The sequence below is a fragment of the Watersipora subatra genome, chromosome 8 (genome assembly GCF_963576615.1).
Source record: "Watersipora subatra chromosome 8, tzWatSuba1.1, whole genome shotgun sequence".
Lineage (NCBI taxonomy): Eukaryota > Metazoa > Bryozoa > Gymnolaemata > Cheilostomatida > Watersiporidae > Watersipora > Watersipora subatra.
In genome coordinates this window covers 65,007,068-65,025,487 of record NC_088715.1, presented here as the reverse complement: position 1 = coordinate 65,025,487, position 18,420 = coordinate 65,007,068, and the positions used below count along the sequence as shown (strand labels likewise).

Sequence of the window (18,420 nt, the reverse complement as noted above, 5' to 3'; positions counted from 1 at the left end):
ATACTAGTTGACTGTATATACAGATGGTTTGTAACAAGGATACTAGTTGACTGTATGTACAGATGGTTTGTAACAAGGATACTAGTTGACTGTATGTACAAATGGTTTATAACAAGGATACTAGTTGACTGTATGTACAGATGGTTTGTAACAAGGATACTAGTTGACTGTATATACAGATGGTTTGTAACAAGGACACTAGTTGACTGTATATACAGATGGTTTGTAACAAGGATACTAGTTGACTGTATGTACAGATGGTTTATAACAAGGATACTAGTTGACTGTATATACAGATGGTTTGTAACAAGGATACTAGTTGACTGTATGTACAGATGGTTTGTAACAAGGATACTAGTTGACTGTATATACAGATGGTTTGTAACAAGGATACTAGTTTACTGTATATACAGATGGTTTGTAACAAGGACACTAGTTGACTGTATATACAGATGGTTTATAACAAGGATACTAGTTGACTGTATGTACAGATGGTTTATAACAAGGATACTAGTTGACTGTATATACAGATGGTTTGTAACAAGGATACTAGTTGACTGTATGTACAGATGGTTTGTAACAAGGATACTAGTTGACTGTATATACAGATGGTTTGTAACAAGGATACTAGTTGACTGTATGTACAGATGGTTTGTAACAAGGATACTAGTTGACTGTATATACAGATGGTTTGTAACAAGGATACTAGTTGACTGTATGTACAGATTGTTTGTAACAAGGATACTAGTTGACTGTATATACAGATGGTTTGTAACAAGGATACTAGTTGACTGTATATACAGATGGTTTGTAACAAGGATACTAGTTGATTGTATATACAGATGGTTTGTAACAAGGATGCTAGTTGACTGTATATACAGATGGTTTGTAACAAGGATACTAGTTGACTGTATATACAGATGGTTTGTAACAAGGATACTAGTTGACTGTATGTACAGATTGTTTGTAACAAGGATACTAGTTGACTGTATGTACAGATTGTTTATAACAAGGATACTAGTTGACTGTATGTACAGATTGTTTATAACAAGGATACTAGTTGACTGTATGTACAGATTGTTTATAACAAGGATACTAGTTGACTGTATGTACAGATGGTTTATAACAAGGATACTAGTTGACTGTATATACAGATGGTTTGTAACAAGGATACTAGTTGACTGTATGTACAGATGGTTAGTAACAAGGATACTAGTTGACTGTATATACAGATGGTTTGTAACAAGGATGCTAGTTGACTGTATATACAGATGGTTTGTAACAAGGATACTAGTTGACTGTATGTACAGATGGTTTATAACAAGGATACTAGTTGACTGTATATACAGATGGTTTGTAACAAGGATACTAGTTGACTGTATGTACAGATGGTTTATAACAAGGATACTAGTTGACTGTATATACAGATGGTTTGTAACAAGGATACTAGTTGACTGTATGTACAGATGGTTTGTAACAAGGATACTAGTTGACTGTATATACAGATGGTTTGTAACAAGGATACTAGTTGACTGTATATACAGATGGTTTGTAACAAGGATACTAGTTGACTGTATGTACAGATTGTTTATAACAAGGATACTAGTTGACTGTATGTACAGATTGTTTGTAACAAGGATACTAGTTGACTGTATGTACAGATTGTTTATAACAAGGATACTAGTTGACTGTATGTACAGATTGTTTATAACAAGGATACTAGTTGACTGTATATACAGATGGTTTGTAACAAGGATACTAGTTGACTGTATGTACAGATGGTTTGTAACAAGGATACTAGTTGACTGTATGTACAGATGGTTTATAACAAGGATACTAGTTGACTGTATATACAGATGGTTTGTAACAAGGATACTAGTTGACTGTATGTACAGATGGTTTATAACAAGGATACTAGTTGACTGTATGTACAGATGGTTTGTAACAAGGATACTAGTTGACTGTATGTACAGATGGTTTGTAACAAGGATACTAGTTGACTGTATATACAGATGGTTTGTAACAAGGATACTAGTTTACTGTATATACAGATGGTTTGTAACAAGGACACTAGTTGACTGTATATACAGATGGTTTATAACAAGGATACTAGTTGACTGTATGTACAGATGGTTTATAACAAGGATACTAGTTGACTGTATATACAGATGGTTTGTAACAAGGATACTAGTTGACTGTATGTACAGATGGTTTGTAACAAGGATACTAGTTGACTGTATATACAGATGGTTTGTAACAAGGATACTAGTTGACTGTATATACAGATGGTTTGTAACAAGGATACTAGTTGACTGTATGTACAGATGGTTTGTAACAAGGATACTAGTTGACTGTATATACAGATGGTTTGTAACAAGGATACTAGTTTACTGTATGTACAGATGGTTTATAACAAGGATACTAGTTGACTGTATATACAGATGGTTTGTAACAAGGATACTAGTTTACTGTATGTACAGATGGTTTGTAACAAGGATACTAGTTGACTGTATATACAGATGGTTTGTAACAAGGACACTAGTTGACTGTATATACAGATGGTTTGTAACAAGGACACTAGTTGACTGTATGTACAGATTGTTTATAACAAGGATACTAGTTGACTGTATGTACAGATGGTTTGTAACAAGGATACTAGTTGACTGTATGTACAAATGGTTTATAACAAGGATACTAGTTGACTGTATGTACAGATGGTTTGTAACAAGGATACTAGTTGACTGTATGTACAGATGGTTTATAACAAGGATACTAGTTGACTGTATATACAGATGGTTTGTAACAAGGATACTAGTTGACTGTATGTACAGATGGTTTGTAACAAGGATACTAGTTGACTGTATATACAGATGGTTTGTAACAAGGATACTAGTTGACTGTATATACAGATGGTTTGTAACAAGGATACTAGTTGACTGTATGTACAGATGGTTTGTAACAAGGATACTAGTTGACTGTATATACAGATGGTTTGTAACAAGGATACTAGTTGACTGTATGTACAGATGGTTTGTAACAAGGATACTAGTTGACTGTATATACAGATGGTTTGTAACAAGGATACTAGTTTACTGTATATACAGATGGTTTGTAACAAGGACACTAGTTGACTGTATATACAGATGGTTTATAACAAGGATACTAGTTGACTGTATGTACAGATGGTTTATAACAAGGATACTAGTTGACTGTATATACAGATGGTTTGTAACAAGGATACTAGTTGACTGTATGTACAGATGGTTTGTAACAAGGATACTAGTTGACTGTATATACAGATGGTTTGTAACAAGGATACTAGTTGACTGTATATACAGATGGTTTGTAACAAGGATACTAGTTGACTGTATGTACAGATGGTTTGTAACAAGGATACTAGTTGACTGTATATACAGATGGTTTGTAACAAGGATACTAGTTTACTGTATGTACAGATGGTTTATAACAAGGATACTAGTTGACTGTATATACAGATGGTTTGTAACAAGGATACTAGTTGACTGTATGTACAGATGGTTTGTAACAAGGATACTAGTTGACTGTATATACAGATGGTTTGTAACAAGGATACTAGTTTACTGTATATACAGATGGTTTGTAACAAGGACACTAGTTGACTGTATATACAGATGGTTTATAACAAGGATACTAGTTGACTGTATGTACAGATGGTTTATAACAAGGATACTAGTTGACTGTATATACAGATGGTTTGTAACAAGGATACTAGTTGACTGTATGTACAGATGGTTTGTAACAAGGATACTAGTTGACTGTATATACAGATGGTTTGTAACAAGGATACTAGTTGACTGTATATACAGATGGTTTGTAACAAGGATACTAGTTGACTGTATGTACAGATGGTTTGTAACAAGGATACTAGTTGACTGTATATACAGATGGTTTGTAACAAGGATACTAGTTTACTGTATGTACAGATGGTTTATAACAAGGATACTAGTTGACTGTATATACAGATGGTTTGTAACAAGGATACTAGTTTACTGTATGTACAGATGGTTTGTAACAAGGATACTAGTTGACTGTATATACAGATGGTTTGTAACAAGGATACTAGTTGACTGTATGTACAGATGGTTTGTAACAAGGATACTAGTTGACTGTATATACAGATGGTTTGTAACAAGGATACTAGTTGACTGTATGTACAGATGGTTTGTAACAAGGATACTAGTTGACTGTATATACAGATGGTTTGTAACAAGGATACTAGTTGACTGTATGTACAGATGGTTTGTAACAAGGATACTAGTTGACTGTATATACAGATGGTTTGTAACAAGGATACTAGTTGACTGTATATACAGATGGTTTGTAACAAGGATACTAGTTGACTGTATATACAGATGGTTTGTAACAAGGATACTAGTTGACTGTATGTACAGATGGTTTGTAACAAGGATACTAGTTGACTGTATATACAGATGGTTTGTAACAAGGATACTAGTTTACTGTATGTACAGATGGTTTATAACAAGGATACTAGTTGACTGTATATACAGATGGTTTGTAACAAGGATACTAGTTGACTGTATGTACAGATGGTTTGTAACAAGGATACAAGTTGACTGTATATACAGATGGTTTGTAACAAGGATACTAGTTGACTGTATGTACAGATGGTTTGTAACAAGGATACTAGTTGACTGTATATACAGATGGTTTATAACAAGGATACTAGTTGACTGTATGTACAAATGGTTTGTAACAAGGATATAAGTTGATCTCATCAACGCAGCTACAGGTCTTTCCAATCACCTGCGGGTTTACTAGCCTAGCAAAGTTGTTCAAGTATCATTGTCTTGTGGGGTCATCTGATAGTTGACACTGAATGCAGGTGTCATGTCCTGATGTCATTTATTGGAGGTCTATGAGTGCTGAGGAGTGTTTTTTTTACAGTTGTCATTTGTTGTTCATAGAATGTGTCTCTCTTTATCGTTCAGTTAAGTTAAATTCAATATACTGTTATAGTTGTTTAACTACTCCTATTTGCCAATTGAGGAGATTGACTTGGAGCATTTGTTGGTTATTTAGAACTCGTCATTTTCTTATAGCGCTAAAGCTGGCAGCTCTTGTGTCAACTTTCTCTAACTTACACAGGTGGTTAAAGTCGGTCTAAACCCCGCGATGTCTGGACAGAAGTCAGCAGCTGTCAAAATTGATGTGGTCAAGCCGAATGCACAGCCAACGCAACCTGTGGTCAAGAGTAACGGTGAACAACATTCGAGCAAACCAGTGAGCAAGCCGGCTACATCTAAGGCTAACTACAGTCATGCAGCGGTGTCAAAGGTTACGAAAAAGGTAGCCGCTCAACATTCTATGGTGTTGATAGCTGAATCATCAGATTTTTGGTGCGCAAACACCGGATTAAACTCATATCAGTATGTGTGTCCTTCTATAAGGTTGTGAGGAACAAATTGATTAGTAACTATGTATATGTAAGAATGCATTGCCATTATGCATGTAAGAATTGGTACCTGTCACGAGTTGCCAGTTGCTTGACATGTCTTTGACATGGCTTGACAGGTCGAGATTATCTAGGGAATTGTTAGACATGGCTGAAAAAGTAAAGAAGGAATCTAGACTGTCAGCTGCTGACTGTTACGGTGTCTACCGCTTCTCTTCCACTCACCATCTTATTCATCTCATCTAATTCTAGATGATTAATGGAGAGGTCATGTTATCAGGCTATTCTCAACTATCAGCTGTTGTACCGCTATTGTTATTAATTGCTGTAGGTTGCTGAGCCAGCTGCGCAGGTAGACACTGAGGAGAATGCCACTCAGACTACACCCTCACGGGAAAACACTCCCACTAGCAAGTCTTTCCACTGTAAGTACTGGTCTCTCAGCACCGCTCCTACCTCTTTGCACCACAATTGTCACTAACCATTAAACTGACAATTCCGCTTGTTCTGTACACATTACCTAGTGACAATGCCTGGTACTCGTTTCTGTTGAGCATTTTTGGCAACGAGCGGCAAAACTGATATATTAGTTCATGTTTGTCATCCGCTTTTCACTTTAAACTTGATCTTTGCTGAGCGACCTTCCATATTCTTTAAATCTGGGTTATTTCTGCTGTCCAATTGCTGTCTCTTACTTAATATTAGTCATTCATTAGCCATATATGCAAGGATTGCGTGTTGATCCGTTATTTCAGGTGTCTGCCTTGTGGATGTTTGATCACTTCTAGCAGGTGTCTTGTGAATGTTTGACCCCTTATAGCTGGTGCCTGCCATGTAAATGTTTTACTTCATGTAACATGTGTCTGCCTTGTGAATGTTTGACCAATTTTGGCATGTGTCTGCCTTTTAAATGTTTGACCACTTCTGGCATGTGCCCGCCTTGTGAATGTTTGACCACTTCTGGCAGGTGTCTGTCAAGTGAAGGTTTGACATTATTAGTATGTTTAGGGCTGATCTCTTCGCACTCTATCAATATAGAAACTTATTGCCACTGTTATGCTCTCTTTTCTAAGCAAATGAATAAACATTTGATAGTTGGCTTCTAGACTGTTTGTACTCTGACATATGTTGTAGAGTAGTCTCTATGTAGTCGTCACTCTACATGGTGCCAGTTTGTACGTGGTACATTCTTTAGAATTTGTATAATAGAAAGCGGATAAAGATTGTATTTACTTACACACCAGTTTATATTCCTCCTTGCTTCCTTAGCTGTAGAGTCACAAACCACAAAGCCTTTGAAGTGGCCTCACCTGTGCCACCCCGGTATGTTCTCACATCTATTGTATTATAATATACGTATATATCTGTGTTCTCTCTCTCTCCCCTATCTCAGCAACTGCGCTATCTGCTGCATATAAATCTGTGTCTCTTGTTTCAAGTCTTTCCGATGTGAAGCCAAAATTGTAATGTCGAGAGAACGATATGTTTGCATATATTATATTACAATATGGCGATGTCACCATCAAACTCTTCTTTAGCTAGACTATGTTCCAACTTGGCATTCCTGGTAGGCTAGGTTTAACATTCTGACAGCTATAATTGTGCTCTCAGGCTCTGCGCATCCCCTCAGTTGTCGATGTTCAGCAATTTTTTCAGCAATACCGTAACAATACTCACCTTTATACCTATTTCAATATTACTGTTGACTCTGATCTGCAGTTTTTATATTAACCACTAATTTTGGATAAATTATCAATTGGAAGAGTGATTACAAATACACAAGACAAGCCATAAGATCTTTAATGGCATGAACTAGCTACTAGCCTCAGATCTAACTACTAGCCTCGGCAGTGTCAGTCTCCAACCTCTACAACCATCAATAAAGCTCCCACTAATTTCTTAATTGGCTGAATGCTCTGCTTATATTATTTGCTAGCTCTAACATGTGTTTTGATCTTGTACAAGGGGAGGGGAGGTGGTGAAACGAACCCGCTCGTTCAAAAGAGGAGCGGTTATTCTTGCAATGGTTGGCGCGAGTAGGTTTGAATTATCAGAGGTTTCCAAGAACAACCTTGATGACCTTCATAACATAGACCAGGTGTAACATCCTTGGAAATTTCCATGACATAGACTAAGTGTAACAGCCTTTACGACTTCTATAACATAGACCAGGTGTAACAACCTTGACAATCGCCATAACATAGACCAGGTGTAACAACCTTGACTACTTCTATAACATAGACCAGGTGTAACAACCTTGACGACTTCTATAACATAGACCAGGTGTAACAACCTTGACTACTTCTATAACATAGACCAGGTGTAACAACCTTGACGACTTCTATAACATAGACCAGGTGTAACAACCTTGACTACTTCTATAACATAGACCAGGTGTAACAACCTTGACTACTTCTATCACATAGACCAGGTGTAACAACTTTGACAATCACCATAACACAGACCAGGTGTAACAACCTTGACTACTTCTATACCATAGACCAGGTGTAACAACCTTGGGTCAGGTAGAACAACCTTGACCTCCATCCTAGCCCTGATGTAGCAACCTTTTGCAAGCAGCTATTCCAATATTTATTACCAGCACACGGTTAGCAATAAATTCTTGGACAGAGTGTTTTATTGGCGATAGAAGTCTGTGATCATACGCGTCATTACTTCTATTTAGCTTCATTACATGCTAGGTGGTTGGCTAGGTCTTCAGGCTTTGGTTTGGTCACAATTACTAGGAGAACCTGGGCTAACTTTTTATTGTTTTGCACTATCATGGTGGTCGTTGAAAGGTTTTCTCGTTGTGGTTTTATTTCACTTGGTGGAGGGTTTGTCACTCGTCAGGCACAAAATAGATTGAAGTTTTTTACTCTCCTGACGTTATAGAGTTGTTGTTCTTGTTAGTTCCGATTCAAGTGAAGAAAAATGAATTAAATTTCCACACATTACTGATCGCAATGGTTTCTCATTCACTTATCCAATGGATTTTAGTAGTTAAGACTGGAACAGAGCTGCTAGTATGTCTAGACCATCAGAAGGCCAGTCAGTCTTCACAAAATATATAAAATTTTATCAAGGTTTTTATTGCGGTGAAACTTTTAGAACTTGGTTTATAAGCTTAGTGTGGAAGAAGCATTCCTTTGTCATGTCGGAGTATCACAGGCTGCATGAGGTAACACCATGATAAGCAGCGCGGGCAGAAATTATAACATAGTTGGCAATTAGAGTATGTAAAGTTGCATGCTCTGGTCTATCCCACAAAGACTCTCTCAGTCTAACTTTCAGTTTCACGATAGACTGTGTGACACATTTAGTTCCACACCTATAGTTTAGCGGTAGAGTTGTTTTCCCTTGGATAAGCTGGATTTTTCTTTTAAAGATTCTGTAGTCGCAGCCATGCTTTGTTCAATATTATGTACTCGGTTATTGATTGATTGGTCCTGTGTTATTCATTGAAGGTTTCTATCTTATTTTTATTGTATTCGATTACATCTAGTTTCTGTAAAGTCAGCCAAGTTCCGACACTTGAAAGGCACTCCTCTTCACAAGAGCAACAGGATAGAGAATGTTAGGAACCTGAGCAACTCGGTGCCTGGCGAGTCCAATGGCTTCTCTTTGAACTGCCATCGGTGCGCCATATCTTTAAAGGGCCCTGCAGGGCTCATTTCCGTACTAGAGGTAGGTAGTGAAGCTATGTTCCAATTAACTAGTTGTACATGTTATATTCGTACAAGAGCATAGTAGAATTTTGCTTTATATATATAGATAAAGATTCTCATACACAGCAGTGATAGACGAGGCAAGAAAGGTTTGAAAATCATTTTAAATTATGCTCTTTAACTTTGAAAACAAATAATTACATACACATTGAAAAGAGTTTGAAAAAATGTGGGGTTTAAGCAAATTATAGTAAAGATTAAAGTAAATTATAGTAAAGATTAAAGTAAATTATAGTAAAGATTCAAGTAAATTATAGTAAAGATTAAAGTAAATTATAGTAAAAATTAAAGTAAATTATAGTAAAGATTAAAGTAAATTATAGTAAAGATTAAAGTAAATTATAGTAAAGATTAAAGTAAATTATAGTAAAGATTAAAGTAAATTATAGTAAAGATTAAAGTAAATTATAGTAAAGATTAAAGTAAATTATAGTAAAGATTAAAGTAAATTATAGTAAAGACTAAAGTAAATTATAGTAAAGATTAAAGTAATTTATAGTAAAAATTAAAGTAAATTACAGTAAAGATTAAAGTAAATTATAGTGAAGATTAAAGTAAATTATAGTAAAGATTAAAGTAAATTATAGTAAAAATTGAAGTAAATTATAGTAAAGATTAAAGTAAATTACAGTAAAGATTAAAGTAAACTACAGTAAAGATTAAAGTAAATTATAGTGAAGATTAAAGTAAATTATAGTGAAGATTAAAGTAAATTATAGTGAAGATTCAAGTAAAATGAGTCATATGAAGGCACTTTATGACTTACTTGAGATTCTAGCCACGCGAGTCATTTTTTCCCTGACATATTGGATTTTGCAGTTATTGAAATGTGTTGTGCGTAAATATAGATATGGTATATACATATATACAGGAGAGAGCTGCAACATCTATATATATTTCTCAGTCTGTGGATCTGTCATTCCGGCTATAGCGCACACTGATTATTTTACCGATGCGGCCACGCGTTCCGATACTCCTATTAAGAAATATTTTTCGTAAGGTTTGATTACTATATCTGAGGTCAAGGCAAATCTTTTCACGCGGACATTTATATTGAAATATATTGGAACCTAAGTATACGCAACACTATGCTTTTTCATCTTTTTTTCGTTAGGGCAAATTTGTTCGGCCCACGAAACCAACAATAATTTATCTCGAACTAGAAATTTTGCGATTAGTGTACTGATTATATACGCTATTAAAAGATACACGTCACTGAACTGGCAATGGCGAGTTATCCGTATCTGGTATATCCGGTATCCGTTATAATAAACATGATTCGCTAACGTTAATTATAAAATTTCTGTTAACAGTTTGAAGTTTACTAAACTACGTACTAAAACTTCCCTTAAGTATGTGTTTAGTAAACTAAATTCATTTTAGTTAATTTCGGCGTTTAGCTTGCACGTTTGTCGCAAGAACTCTCCACGTAGTACATTGTAATGTTATATCTTGCAGCTCATAACCACAAAATGCACTAAAGTCATTGTGGGTACCGATAGTTACTAAGGTTAACATAGTATTTTGGTACTATTTTTAATGATGATGATTTTTACCAGGAGGCGATTGCATAAGATAATGACTATGGGTTTCTATACCACCCTATGTACGTCTATACTCTATAGCCTACGATATTTTCACTTGCCAATTTTTGCATACCAACACTGAAACGAACTTAAATCATATAATTGTATACCAAATAATTTTTGATTGTAATCGTAGCGAAATAGACTATATTTAGCCACTACTCTCTAATGAGTTCACATTTATATTCAAACACCTTTACATTTTATTTTTCCTTCTAATTTATTTTAACGAAACACTTCTTTTAAGTTATGAAATTTTAAACTTACAGTTGTTTGAAAACCTTTACAGCTGTTTTATTTATTTGTAGTGTAGTTGTCCTGCACGAAACATTTTCCTCATGGTATGAAGTTTGAAAGTTACAGTGGTTTGACAAAGTTTGAAAACCTTTACAGTTGTTTTTATTTTCTTTCTTAATTTATTTCAACTACACAAAACACTTCTCTGATGATATGTAGTTTGCAAGTTAGAATGGCAAATGTTGTTACATGTTAAATAAAAATCCATTTACTGTTCAAACACTTTGTTATTACTCGGGCAACGCCGGGTAGCACAGCTACTATACATATGTACAGAGGTATATGCGTAGTAGGGCTCTCATCTCTAGTGCTGTTTGTCTCAGCAGTATCCCCTTATAGTTGTACATTCCCTTGTACATTCACTGTACCATTCTTATAGATGTACATTCCCTCATATATTAACTGTACCATTCCTATAGCTGTACATTCCCTTGTATATTTACTGTACCATTCTTATAGGTGTACAATCCCTTGTACATTCACTGTATCATTCTTATAGCTGTACATTCTCTTGTATATTCACTGTACCATGTTTATAGCTGTACATTCCCTCATATATTCACTGTACCATTCCTATAGCTGTACATTCCCTTGTATATTCACTGTACCATTTTTATAGCTGGATAGCACAGGCAAGCTGGAAGATACACCTCTTCCTGCTTTCTCTCATGGGGTCACAGTCAGTGATTTCAAATGGGACCCTTTCAACGACTCCCGCCTGGCTACTGGTAACTTTCTTTGCAAGCAGTTGACAAATATGTCTCGGTTTGTGAAGTTGCTTGTCCTTGATTACTTAACGACTTAGGTTACATTTGTGAAGAGTCACTCACATATAATACACAACTAGAGCTCATTGTAACATGTAGCTAGAGCTCATTGTAACATGTAGCTAGAGCTCATTGTAACATGTAGCTCGAGCACATTGTAATACATAACTAGAGCTCATTGTATTATCTAGCTGGAGCTCATTGTAGTACATAGCTTGAGCTCATTGTAGTACATAGCTAGAGACCATTGTAGTACACAGCTAGAGATCATTGTAGTACACAGCTTGAGATCATTGTAGTACACAGCTAGAGACCATTGTAGTACACAGCTAGAGATCATTGTTGTACACAGCTAGAGATCATTGTAGTACACAGCTTGAGATCATTGTAGTACACAGCTAGAGACCATTGTAGTACAAAGCTACAGCTCATAGCCGTACATGGCTAGATCTCATAGTCGTACATAGTTAGAGCTCATTGTAGCACATATCTAGATCTCATTGTATTAAATTGCTGGAGTTAATTGCAATGTTTAGCTAGAGCTCATTGTGGTACATAGCTAGAGCTCATTGTAATATGTAACGAGAGCTCATCGCAATATATACACCCTTAGTGATAGACAAATTGAGCTGACCGAAGCTATGTCCAATGTTATACTTGACGTCTCCTAGCATTTCTACTTGTTCAGCATGGACTGCAGTCTAACACAATCATAAAGTAGAGACTCTGCTAATGTTTATGGGTGTAACAGTTTACGTGAAACTCGTTGTAGCCACAGATGGAGGTGCTATATACTTGTGGGAGGTCCCAGAGGGTGGTCTGACAGACGTGCTGGAGGAAGCAACCAAGACTATACCAGCTCACACAGACAAGATATATTCAATAGAAGTAAGGAGCATTTAATAGAGGTATTCAATAGAAGTAAGGCTCATTTAATAGAGGTATTCGATAGAAGTAAGGCTCATTTAATAGAGGTATTCAATAGAAGTAAGGCTCATTTAATAGAGGTATTCAATAGAAGTAAGGCTCATTTAATAGAGGTGCTATACATTCTATTGAAAAGCTATGTTTCATTGAAGTAAAATATGGTTTCATAAAGTTTCGATTCATCTATGAAAGAAATAACGCATTCTATAGAAGTGTGGTATATACATGTATTTAAGAGGTGTGATATGTATTATTGAGGTAAAGTATTTAAAATGTTATATTATTCATTCAATGGAAGTGAGATCTACTCCATAGCATTCACAGTCGTGTTATAAAGTAGGATATTGCCTACAATGAATCTAGTATTTTTGAAATATATGTATGTATAAGCAGTTGTAATTTATCTTCATAAAAGACAAGCGAGGACAAGAACCTCCTTTTTCTGTTTTTTTATCTACAAGACTTTAAAATCACTCATTGATAAGCATTGTTAGATGTAAATATTTTTTACTAGTTGCTACTCTGAAGAATTGATGATTAAACTATCAAAAGTGACAGCATTTGTACTGCTAGAGAAGTAGAAATGTCATTTGAAAAATTTTTAAAGAGTAACACAATGGCTTTTAGGGAAAGAATATCGCTTGACTTTTGCTAATGTTTCAAAATACGGAGCAGATATCAGTGAGTAATAATATTATGTAATTAGTAGGTTTAAATTTTAACTAGCAAACAATTCAACAACATCACAGAAAAGTGTACATTTTGAAGAATAAAATAATATATAAAATTTATTTTTAAAGTTGGCTATATCAGGCTTATTGAGCCTTAAAATTTCAAGTGTATGACAATTAATATAATTCTCGGGCAGCCCAATGCTTTTGCACATGACTGTAGATTTATTCTACAAAAGCTAGATATATTTTATAGAAATGTCTGTTTCATAGAGGTAACTCTTATTCTATACGAGGCAAGGCTTTATAATTGTTGAACGCTGGAGCTCTCTTACCTTAGAGGTCTGTTTTTAGTTTCACCCCTTAGCCAGTGATGTGCTGGCGTCGGCTGGTCAAGACTTCTCAGTCAAAGTCTGGAACCTGGACACTGCAGAGGATATCACTCTGACTGGGCACTCAAGTCCTGTGAGTATTACCATTTACTCTTCCTCTCTCTTACCAAATTCCAGATTCTCACCAAGTTTGACACCAGCCGCTGACCCTTGGCTGACATTGGCTGGCAAGTGATCTTTTTGTAGCTGACATGTCTTCCTTGTATGGCGTAACAATCAATCACACTTCAAGTGTCAGAAAGTTTATGACCTGCAAGTTTAGTTATTGTCCTTGAGGGTTGTCTGTTCTTTTGTGTATTGCACAAGTGACAGGGTTCAAAACAGGCATCTATTACCACTTCTACAGCTGATCTAAAATTTAATTCCAAAACTCCACAATTAGCCACTGTTAGTATTTTTTACTACTAAAGGATATAGGGACAAGCATATATAGTGTATATGCACTTGTATATATACAAGTGATGTCTGCAGCTCTAAGACAACGTCTAGCAGTTGGAGTTTAATAAACAGATCAGACAATTCCTAAGTAGAAATCATTATACCTGAGAATAGTCATTTCTCAGTCATCTGTGTCTTTATCCTGTCTGTCTCTCTGTTGGTCTCTTTCGGTACCTTGTCGGTCTTGGTTTTAACCCCGGTCAACTTTTACCGGTTTTAATTTTGAAACATCCTGGCAGTCAGATCACTTCAGACATAAAAAATAATTGCAAATGATAGAAAAATATGGAAACTTTCTGATAAAATCTACTAAAATTTTGCGGAAGTTCATCATTAAGACATGAAGGGGCCGGATCACAGACCTCTCGCATGTATTCGCATGTCTCTCTGTTGCAGATACTGGCCATGGCTTGGAGTGCTAATGGGGTTTACTTAGCGACTTTTTGCAAGGACTCTGTCATTAGAATATATGAACCAAGGGCATCTCTTTCTCCGATCAGAGAAGGGAAGGGGCCTGTTGGCAACCGAGGGGCTCGTCTTGTCTGGGTACACGATGATGAGTTTATCGCTGTCTCCGGCTTTGACAGGTACTTCTGGCATTTTAGGCTTTAGTTGGCATTAGATAAACTCGCTAGCAACCTCAGAGAGAATTGTCATTTAGGCATGATAACAGAGGGTCGGTTTTACATCTGCTTGCTATTCTTTCATAGCCACACTGTATCCGCTGTGCGTGATAACATTATCACTCGTGTGACAGTATATCTCCTTCATGTGGCGATATATCTCTTGCGTGTGACAATATATCTCCTGTATGTGACAATATATCTTCTGCATGTGACAATAGATCTCCTCTATGTGACAATATATCTCCTCCATGTCACAATATATCTCCTGTATGTGACAATAGATCTCTTGCATGTGACAATATATCTCCTACATGTGACAATATATCTCCTGCATGTGACAATAGATTTCCTGCATGTGACGATATATCTTCTGCATGTGACGATATATCTCCTGCATGTGACAATATATCTCCTTCATGTGACAATAGATCCCCTGCATGTGACAATAGATCTCTTGCTTGTGACAACATATCTCCTGCATGTGACAATATATCTCCTGCGTGTGACGATATATCTTCTGCATGTGACGATACATCCCCTGCATGTGACGATATATCTCCTGCATGTGACAATATATCTCCTGCATGTGACAATATATCTCCTGCATGTGACAATATATTTCCTGCATGTGACAATACATCCCCTGCATGTGACGATATATCTCCTGCATGTGACAATATATCTCCTACATGTGACAATATATCTCCTGCATGTGATGATATATCTTCTGCATGTGACGATATATCTCCTGCATGTGACAATATATCTCCTGCATGTGACGATATATCTTCTGCATGTGACGATCCATCCCCTGCATGTGACTATAGATCCCCTGCATGTGACAATATATCTCCTGTATGTGACAATATATCTTCTGCATGTGACAATAGATCTCCTGCATGTGACAATATATCTCCTGCATGTGACGATACGTCTTCTGCATGTGACGATACATCCCCTGCATGTGACAGTATATCTCTTGTATGTGACAATATATCTCCTCCATGTGACAATATATCTCCTCCATGTGACAATATACCTCCTGTATGTGACAATATATCTCCTGTATGTGACAATATATCTCCTGTATGTGACAATATATCTTCTGCATGTGACAATATATCTCCTGCATGTGACAATAGATCTCCTGCATGTGACGATATATCTCCTGCATGTGACAATATATCTCCTGTATGTGACAATATATCTCCTGCATGTGACGATATATCTCCTCCATGTGACAATATATCTCTCTTATATGGCAGTATGTATCCTTTATATCACGAGATTTCTTCATAAACAGGATTTCTCCTTGATGTGTATTCTCTTACAATACAGCTCCATCATATTGTGGTTGAATAGTTTGCTTGATGCGACTCTCAACTGATTGGCTGTTGCCTACCTTACCTTTTACTCATATCCTACATCTTACTATACAGGCAATCAACTCGCCTTCTGCAGCTCTATGACTCTAATAATCTGTCAGTTGGAATCGCCACAGTTGACCTAGATGTCGCACCCTCCCTTCTCATGCCGCACTATGACCCATCAAGTCATACGATATTCCTTACAGCCAGGGTAGGCGGAACTACTACCAGTCCTTTGCAACCTAAAGATTCTTCGTCATGTTCAGTGATTGTACACGATTAGGGAATCTGAAAACTTACATATCTTGAAACTAAAATCATTATATACAATGCATTCGACAATTGCATGGTTTGTTTGCTCTGCAGGGGGACACAATAGTTCAAGCATATGAGGTCACGAAAGAGGCATTGCATGGTTTATGTTTGCTCTGTAGGGGGACACAATAATTCAAGCATACGAGGTCACTAAAGAGGCTCCATATTTTCAAGTGCTCAGCAGCGTGCACTGCAATGGTCAACATCAAGCCCTTGCCTTCTTACCTATTATCAGCTGTGATGTACGCAACGTGGAGTTTGCTAAGGCCTACAGACTGACCCAGTCAACTATTGAACCAATCAGCTTTACCGTGCCAAGGGTTAAGGTAAGTCTGTAGCAGTGAAGTGCGCGCTTGCTAGCAGCATCAAGTAGCAAGTCATATGTGTCATAGTGTCTGTACTAGTCACATGACCACCTGGCTAGTTATCTGTTCTGTAGTGATCTGGTGTTCCATGTCATATCTTATGTATTAGTCACATGATCATCTGTCCAGTTGCCTGCTCTGTAGTGACCTGGTGTCACGTGTCATAGCTTCTGTACTAGTTACATGGCCATCTGTCTAGTTGCCTGCTCTGTAGTGACCTGGTATCACATGTATCATGTCGTCTGAATTAGTCACTTGACTCATTGTTGACAACACAATGCATGTATGGCAATTCATAGTCACGCAAGAGCCACGAATTAACTAAGATGCCTAGTGATGGCATTATTTTATATACTGTAGGTGATAGTTTAATCTGTCTACACTGTTTCCTATATAGCCCAAGCCACTACCTGTATGTCTGGACATGTTACCTGCAGGACCAGCCTTGTTAGGTTTCTATATTAAAATGATCAAATCAGCTCTTTAGATGTTTCATGACGACCAACTAAGAGAGCTATAGACATTGCCCAGGCTATGACCTGCCATTGCACAAGCCCTTTGGTTCTCAGGCTATGACCTGCCATTGCACAAGCCCTCTGGTGCTCTGGCTATGACCTGCCATTGCACAAGCCCTCTGGTGCTCAGGCTATGACCTGCCATTGCACAAGCCCTCTGGTTCGCAAAATGTTCTCAGCCATTTGCTTTCTGCTTATAAATTCAGACTGAGGTTCTATGGCATCCTCAGATGCTTTAGGGAAGTTCACACTGATATGTTGTTTACAACTGTTTAAGCTAGTAGAAGTCTTAGTTGTTTGGTGGAACTCAGCCTATACAAGGTCTTACTGAGACGGAAATAATGTTTATAAGGTTTTTGTTAGCCTAAATACTGTACGCTGTAGCCTGAGTTCTTTCAAGATGACCTTTTCCCTGACACTCCTGTGACTTGGGAGCCAACATGCAATGCCTCTCAGTGGTTCAGCGGAATCGATACTTTACCGAGCAAGATGAATCTGCAGCCGGAAGGAATGCCTAAATGTTAGTAAATTGGTTTTCCTTTAGTAGATTGATAAATACAATAGATATGAGGTACTGATCATTACTATAGATATAGTTTACAACTGAGCCAATGTATGTTACACTTATCTAATGACTGTTAACTCATACTACCATACCGGTCTCAGACTATGTATTCATATCATATCATTGCTTTATAAATTACCAGAAATATCACTTGTTATGCTCATCACACTTGCATAATAAGAATACCACGTTTTTATTTTGCTCTAACGAATCCTCATAAATACAAAAGAAACATTCAGATTAATCTATGAAGATATATATCAGTTTGGTTTAGTTTTATTGTTTATCTTTTATAAATATTATTTAGTTTATTGTTAAACAATGTACAGTGAGTCGTCGACTTACGACCGCATTTGGTTCCGGACGACCAATCGTAAGTCGATTCAGGCGTAAGTCGATTCTGTATACT

General features: G+C 36.7%; 1 protein-coding gene across 2 annotated transcripts in view; it reads left to right on the top strand.

Moving 5' to 3' along the window:
* Nucleotides 1-18,420, top strand: part of LOC137401367 (coronin-7-like) — a 48,949-nt gene that overhangs the window by 27,432 nt on the left and 3,097 nt on the right. Inside the window, exons 12-22 of one of the 2 annotated variants that reach the window (XM_068087686.1) lie at nucleotides 5,146-5,346; nucleotides 5,784-5,877; nucleotides 6,722-6,775; nucleotides 8,958-9,139; nucleotides 11,683-11,791; nucleotides 12,603-12,718; nucleotides 13,783-13,893; nucleotides 14,655-14,845; nucleotides 16,324-16,462; nucleotides 16,686-16,892; nucleotides 17,831-17,966. In XM_068087686.1, coding sequence (XP_067943787.1) covers nucleotides 5,146-5,346; nucleotides 5,784-5,877; nucleotides 6,722-6,775; nucleotides 8,958-9,139; nucleotides 11,683-11,791; nucleotides 12,603-12,718; nucleotides 13,783-13,893; nucleotides 14,655-14,845; nucleotides 16,324-16,462; nucleotides 16,686-16,892; nucleotides 17,831-17,966 — 1,540 coding nt within the window. The remainder of the gene's footprint in view (nucleotides 1-5,145; nucleotides 5,347-5,783; nucleotides 5,878-6,721; nucleotides 6,776-8,957; nucleotides 9,140-11,682; nucleotides 11,792-12,602; nucleotides 12,719-13,782; nucleotides 13,894-14,654; nucleotides 14,846-16,323; nucleotides 16,463-16,685; nucleotides 16,893-17,830; nucleotides 17,967-18,420) is intronic. The other variant, XM_068087687.1, reaches the window with a different exon arrangement.